General features: G+C 41.0%; 1 protein-coding gene across 1 annotated transcript in view; it reads left to right on the forward strand.

The window, feature by feature from the left end:
- Window positions 1-7,824, forward strand: part of USB1 (U6 snRNA biogenesis 1) — a 23,794-nt gene that overhangs the window by 4,703 nt on the left and 11,267 nt on the right. Inside the window, exon 3 of the mRNA XM_008575156.1 lies at window positions 5,296-5,532. Coding sequence (XP_008573378.1) covers window positions 5,296-5,532 — 237 coding nt within the window. The remainder of the gene's footprint in view (window positions 1-5,295; window positions 5,533-7,824) is intronic.

Here is a 7,824-nt window from a genome sequence, read left to right on the forward strand (position 1 = left end):
TATAGCTTCTCCCATTATCAACATCCCCCACCAGAATGGTACATTTGTCAGAATTGATGAGTCTACATTGACACATCATCATCGTTCAGAACCCATACTTTACATTAGGATTCACTCTTGGTGTTGTACTTTTTATGGATTTGGACAAATTATAAAGATATGATACCATTACAGTAACATACAGAGTAGATTAGTTGCCCTAAGAATCCTCTGTGCTCTGCCTATTCATTCCTCCCTCTTTCCAATTCTTGGCAACCACTGATTTTTTTACCAAATCCATAGAGGTTTGCCTTTTCCAGAAGATCATACAGTTGGAACCGTACATGATGTAATATCTTCAGATTGGCCTCTTTCACTTAGTAGTATGCATTTAAGGTTCCTCCATGTTTTATTATGGTTTGATAGCTCATTTCTTTTTAGCACTGAATAACATTCCACTGTCTGCATGTACCACAGCTTATTTACCCATTCACCTACTAAAGGACATCTTGGTTGCTTCCAAGTTTTGGCAATTATGAGTGGAGCTACTATAGACATCCACATGCAGGTTATTGTGTGGACGTAAGTTTTCACCTCCTTTGGGTAAATATCAAGAAGTTCAATTGCTGGATTGTATGGTAACAGTATGTTTAGTTTTGTAAGAAACTGCCAGACTTTCACAGTGTACCAATTTGCATTCCCACCAGCAATGAGTGAGAGTTCCTATTGCTCCACTTCCTTGTCAGCATTTGGTGTTGTCAGTGTTCTGGAGTTTAGCCATTCTAATAGGTGTAGTAGTATCTCATTGTTGTCTCTTAAGTTGCATTTCCCTGATAACATGATGTGGAACATCTCTTCATATGCTTTTTGCCATCTGTATATCTTTGGTAAGGTGTCTTTTAAAGTCTTCAGCCCATTTTTAAATCAAGTTGTTTGTTTTCTTATTGTTTAGTTTTTAAGAGTCCTTTGTATATTTTGAATAACAGTTCTTTATCAGGTATGTCTTTTGCAAAAATATTTTCTTCTATTGTGTGACTTGTCTTTTCATTCTCTTGACAGTATCTTTCACAGAGCAGAGGTTTTGATTTTAACGAAGTCCACCTTACCAATTCTTTCTTTCATGGGTTGTGCCTTTGGTGTTGTATCTAAAAAGTCACTGCCAAACCCAAGGTCATCTAGGTTTTTCTCCTGTGTTATCTTCTAGGAGTTTTATAGTTTTGCACTTTGCATTTAGGTCTGCGATCCGTTTTGAGTTAGTTTTTGTGAAGGGTATAAGGTCTGTGTCTAGATTCATTTTCTTGCGTGTGGATGTCTACTTGTTCCAACACCATTTGTTGAAAAGACTGTCTTTTCCACATTGTATTATTACCTTTGCTTCTTTGTCAAAGATCGGTTGACTGTATTTTTATAGGTCTATTTCTGGGCTTTCTGTTCTGTTCCATTGATCTATTTGTTTATTCTTTGGCCAATACCACATTGTCTTTACTGCTGTACCTTTATAATAATTCTTAAAGTTAGGTAGCATTAGTCTTCCGACTTTTTTGTTCTGCTTCAATATTGTGTTGGCCTTTCTGAGTTTTTTCCCTCTCTGTGTAAACCTTAGAATCAGTTTGTTGATATCACAAAATAACTTACTGAGTCTTTGATTGGGATTGCATTGAATCTACAGATCAAGTTGGGAAGAACTGGTATCTTGACAATATTGAGTCTTCCTATTCATTAACATGGAATATCTCTTCATTTATTTAATTCTTTGATATCTTTCATCAGAATTTTGTAGTTTTCTTCATATCCATATTGTACACATTTTGTTAGATTTACACCTAAGTATTTCATTTTGGGGAATGCTAGCATAAATGGTGTTATGTTTTAATTTCAAATTCCACTTGTTCATTGCTGGTACATAGGAAAACAATTGACTTTTGTATATTAACCTTGTATCCTGCAATCTTGCTATATCATTTATTGGCCCAAGAATTTTTTTGTTGCTTCCTTTGGATTTTCTACATAGACAGTGTAGAAAACAATCTGCACGGGCTGGCCCAAGAATTTTTTTGTTGCTTCCTTTGGATTTTCTACATAGACAGTGTAGAAAACAATCTGCACAGTGGCCCGGTGGCGCACTGCTACAGTGCGCTGCTTGGGAGCGCAGCGGCGCTTCCGCCGAGGGTTCAGATCCTACATACAGACCGGCCACTCACTGGCTGAGCGAGGTGCGGGTGCAACACCGAGGGTTGCGATTCCGTTGCCGGTACAGGCGCGACACTGAGGGTTGCGATCCGTTGCCGGTCACGAAAGAAGACAAAAAGGAAAAATAAATAAATAAATTTTTTTTAAAAATGAAAACAATCTGCAAACAATCTTATTTCTTCCTTCCCAATCTGTATATCTTTTATTTCCTTTTCTTGACTTATCGCATTAGGTAGGACTTCCAGTATGAGTTGAAAAAGTAGTGGTGAGAGGGGACATTCTTGCTTGTTCCTGATCTCAAGTGGGAAAGTTTTGAGTTTCTCACTGTTAAGTATGATGTTATCTGTAGGTTTTTTGTAGACATTCATTATCAAGTTGATTAAGTGCCTTGATATTCTGATATTCTAATTTATTGAGAGTTTTTATCATGAATGGGTATTAGATTTTGTCGGGAAAGTTTTGAGTTTCTCACTGTTAAGTATGATGTTATCTGTAGGTTTTTTGTAGACATTCGTTATCAAGTTGATTAAGTGCCTTGATATTCTGATATTCTAATTTATTGAGAGTTTTTATCATGAATGGGTATTAGATTTTGTCGAGTGCTTTTTCTGCATCTATTGATATGATCATGTGATTTTTCTTCTTTAGCCTATTGTTGTGATGGATTATATTAATTGGTTTTTTAATGTTAAACCAACCTTGTATACCTGGGATAAATTCTACTTGGTCACGGTGTACATTGTTGGATTCGATTTGCTAATATTTTCTTGAGGATTGTGCATCTATGTCCATGGGAAATATTGTTCTGTAGTTTTCTTTTCTTGTAATGTCTTTTGTCTGGGAATAAGGGTAATAATGCTGGCCTCATAGAATGAGTCAGAAAGTATTCTCTCCGCTTCTGTCTTCTGAAAGAGATCGTAGAGAATTGGTTTAATTTCTTAAATGTTTGGTGGCATTCCCAAGTGAACACACCTGGGCCTAATGCTTTCTGTTTGGGAAGATAATTAATTAATTAGTTCAATTTCTTCAGTAGATATAGGTCTGTATTAGTCTGTTTTCCGTTGCTTATAATGGAATACCTGAAACTGGGTAATTTATAAACAAATGAAATGTATTTCTTATAGTTTCAGAGGCTGGGAAGTCCAGGGGGCACATCTGGTGAGGGTCCTCTGGGCAGGAACTCTCTACAGGGTCCCATGGCGATGCAGGCAGTTATATGGTGAGCATGGCATGAGCAAGAGCTCTTTCATATGCTCTTCTTATAAAGCCACCAGTCCATGTCCATAACAACCCATTAAACCATCAACCCATTACTCCATGAATGATCAGTCCATTCGCAAGGACACAGTCCTCACAATCTGACTCTTAAAGACCTCACCTTCCACCACCATATTGGGGGTTAAGTTCTAACATGAGTTTGGGGGGAACATTCAAACCACAGCAAGGTCTATTTAGATTGTGTCTTTTGTGAGTTTTGGCAGATTGTCTTTTAAGGAATTAGTCCAATTCATCTAGGTTATCAAATCTGAGGACATAAGAATTGTTCATAATATTTTTGATTAACCTGTTAAACTGTCCATGGGATCTGTGGTGATGTTCCCTCTTTCATTTCTGATATTAGTAATTTGTGTCTTCTCTTTTTTTTTAGTTAACCTGGCTAGAGGCTTATTGATTTTTTCAAAGAACCAACTTTTGATTTTGTTGATTTTTCTCTATTGATTTCCTATTTTCAATTTCTTTGGTTTCTGGTGTAATTTTTATTATTTCTTTTCTTCCACTTACTTTGGATTGAATTTGCTCTTTTTCCAGTTTCCTAAGGTGGAAGCTTAGATGATTGATTTTAGATCTTCTTTTCCAATACTCACTGCCACATATACCCTTAGAAGCACCTCTTTTGCTGCATCCTACAAGTTTTGATAAGTTGTGTTTTCATTTTCAAATTTTTCTTGAGATTTCTTCTTTGATACATTGTTATTTAGAAGTATGTTGTTTAATCTCCAAGTATTTTGGGATTTTCCGAATATCTTTCTGTTATTGATTTTCTAGTTTAATTCCACTGTGGCCTGAGATCATACATTGTATAATTTCTAGTTTTTTAAAGTTAAGAGGTTCTCTTGCTGGCTCTTTCTCTTCTAACTGGGTTTTTTTTTTCTTTAGAATGCCTTGTAATTTTTTCCTGATGGCTGGGCATGATGTACAGGGTACAAGGAACTGCTGTAAACAGGCTTTTTGAAATGCAGTAGTGAGGTGTGGGGAGAGAAGCATACTATAGTTCTGTGATTAGGTTTCGGTCTTTTGGTGAACCTGTGTCCCTGGACTCTGAACTTCATTCACATGTGCTTTTCAGTTTTTTCACCCCTTAGATGGGACAGGATGGCTAGAGTGGGCTGGAGTTGGGTATTTCACTTTCCCCAGATCAGTTGGGCTCTGATAAAACCCCAGCAAGTTAGGCTGTGGTTAACTAGTTTCTTCTGAGGGCAGACCTTGTTAAGAAAAACAGAGTGCTCTGGTGTATTTCAAAATGGTTTTCCCCTGCCAGAGGCATGAGGGGATTTTTCTCCAATATTCTGTGAGAATCTAGCAAAGCTTTAGGAGGTGAACCTCCCAGAAGTGTGAGACCCCTCATGATTGGGTCCCCTTGGAGTTTTTAACTATCAGATTTGTACACACAGTCTCCTGCAATATGTCCATTACATGCAGGTTTCCCTATCCTGGCCCTGGTTCCCTCAGAGGTTTCAGCCCATGTGTTTCCGGTCTGGTAATCTGTGAGTCTCTGTATCTGCCTGTTGGTCTTGCCAGTTTGGGAGCAGCAGTTTGCCCTTGACTCACTTCTCTTACAGAGCTAATAAGAGGTGTTGCTTTTTTCAGATAGTTCAGGATTTCACTTGTTGTTAGGAAGGGGTGGTAATTTCCAAGCTTCTTACATGCTGGGCCGGAAACCAGAAGTCCCCTGCATATTTCTTGTTTACTTGAATTCATTACAGTCAGCTTGTGTTACTTCAATAACCAGAAATGCATACTGAAATATTATTACAATACATAGATATAAGCTGCTGTCAAAGTAATTTTCTCCCAAAACCCAGAGGAATAAGTTTCTCTCTCAGCTTTCTAGGTTTCTCCATTCAGTCATGATACCTTGGCTAAGAAAACAGCCCACCCTGTCCCCCGTTCTTCTCCAGATGAAGCCAGGGAGGAGTTCCTGGATCTGCTTGACATGTTGCTGCCCCATGCCCAGACATACGTTCCCCGGCTGGTAAGGATGGAGGCGTTCCACCTCAGCCTGTCCCAGAGCGTGGTTCTGCGCCACCACTGGATCCTGCCCTTCGTGCAGGCTCTGAAAGACCGTGTGGCCTCCTTCCAGAGGTGAGTGCTTTCTTCTGCCTCTCAGCTACCTCCCCACAAGGCTCTTCCTCCTTTCCTGAGCTACTGTGGGTATGTATACATAGGGTGTATTGCCCTAGTGTCGGGCTAGGGCCCACAGACCCTTCAAAACTGTTGTACAGACTGGGTCACCAGACCCCTCACATGCAGGTTGTGAGCAAGGTAATTGGGAAAGATCCCAGGAGCCATTGGCAGAGTTGACAGGTTTATTCCAAAGTGAGCTCAGTCCCCAGCTTCCTTAGCAGCAGCAGCAGTGATGGCCTCCAGGGGCACTGGCAGCAACAGCTTATAGCAACAGCCTCCAGCAGCAGTAGCAGCCTCCCTGTGGCCCGCCCCCTAAGGCATCCCAGGGGTGGGGGGCCCTGTGTATCAGAGCCATTAGTCCTTTATACTCAAGTTCGATAACCCAGGACACCTGGATGCAAGTCAGACAACCAAAAACACCTGGGTGCACGTGCACAGTTATGTTTACATCAAATGCTTGGCAAGGTTCTGAACATCTGAGGGACTCTGACCATTTACTTTCACTTTCCCTATACCCATCAAGCAAGCCAAACCTAAAGGATAGAACACGGAGCATCTCCTGGGGCTGCCTGATGTACATATCCTGTGTGACCTTGGGTACGCGGAGTAAGCTCTTGACACCTTTGATTCCTTATCTGCTATTGAGGAAACACCTGCTGTTTTTCTGTATACTCTCACTCACTATTTCCAACACTTCTGTGACCAGATGTGTAGGGGTTTTCTCACACCAGCCAATTCTCTTATTCTCCAAACACCAACTGGGTGTCCGACAATTTAATTCGATTCTGACACTAATGACTCAGAGTTAGCACAGACCTCACAGGTTAAGAGATCAGTCCCACAAGACTGTCCTCCACTCCAGACGCCAAATGCAAGTGTTGGGCTTCAGGTTACCCATAACTTCTGTCTGATTTCACTACAAATAGGAGATTCCTATTAACCCCCTCTTTAGGTTCAATCATTTGCTGGAATGGCTCACAGAACTCAAGAAAACAGTTCACTTATTCAATTACAGATTTATTACAAAGGATTTATTAAAGGATACAGATGAACAGCCAGATGAAGAGACACACAGGGCGGAGCTTCTGTCCTCCTGGAGTTTTGGGCATACCAGCCTCCTAGCACATGTTCTTGTTCACTGACAGAAGCTCTTCAAACCCTGTACTTTAGGGATTTTATGGCAGCTTCATCGAGCAGGCGTGATGTATTAACTGAATCTCTAGCCCCTCTCCCCTCTCAGAGGATGAGGGTTGGGGCTGAAAGTTCTGGGCTTCTAATCATGGCTTGCTCTTTCTGGTGATCAGCACCCATCCAGGAGCCTCCCAAGAGTTGCCTTGTTAGAACAAAAGATGCTTCTGTCACCCAGAAAATTCCAAAAGATTTAGGTGTTCTGTGTCAGGAACCGGGGTCAAAGACCAAACAGAACAAAAGATTCTCCTAGCACCCTTACAGCTTAGGAAATTTTAGGGCAGAAACCAACATAGATATTTTTTATTATTTCACATCTGCATAGAGGTCACGGTAATGGTGGTGGCTTCCTCAGAGGGGTCATGTGGGGGTGAAACAAGATCGTGTGTGCCCTCCACATGGAACTTGGTGAGGCTCAGAATTTTTTATTTTTTCTGCCAGCCTAGGGCTTTTTTTTCCCCCTTAACTATTTTATACCTCTTCTCCTGCCAGAAATGCCTTTCCTGCTAGACTTGACCAGATCAAAACTCTGCTCGTTCATTGAGGCTCTCCCAATTGGCATCTCCGCCAGAATCCCTCAGTGCTAGGGATCATCCAGTCCTGCAGTTTACTCCCCTAGTGCTCAGTTCAGTCATCCTTATATCCTGTCCTTCCCATGTTTAGCTCCCCTTCTGGAGCCCAAGTTCCTCCAAGCCAGAACTGTAGCTTCTCTCTGAATTACCCCACAGCTTTATTCCAGGTGCTCTCTTACTCTAGGCATTAAATAGATGCTTGTTGAGTGATTGAGCAGGAATGAGGGAGGCCAGACAACATCTCTCTTAGAGTCCTCTAGATCCTTTGCATGTTGATACTAGAAGGAGCCTAAGAAGCCATCCAGGTGACGGTTTTCTTTTTTTTTTTTTTTTTTGGTGGCTGGCTGGGAATCTGAACCCTTGACCTTGGTGTTACAACACTGTGCTCTAACCAACTAGGTTAACTGGCCAGCCGTAGGTGGTGGTTTTCTGAGTCTGCTTTTATCTGCAGAGCCTTTCTTCTAATGAGGTGTTACACAGAAGCCTGATG

This window comes from Galeopterus variegatus, unplaced genomic scaffold, assembly GCF_000696425.1.
Source record: "Galeopterus variegatus unplaced genomic scaffold, G_variegatus-3.0.2 Scaffold58, whole genome shotgun sequence".
In the NCBI taxonomy this organism is placed as follows: Eukaryota; Metazoa; Chordata; class Mammalia; order Dermoptera; family Cynocephalidae; genus Galeopterus; species Galeopterus variegatus.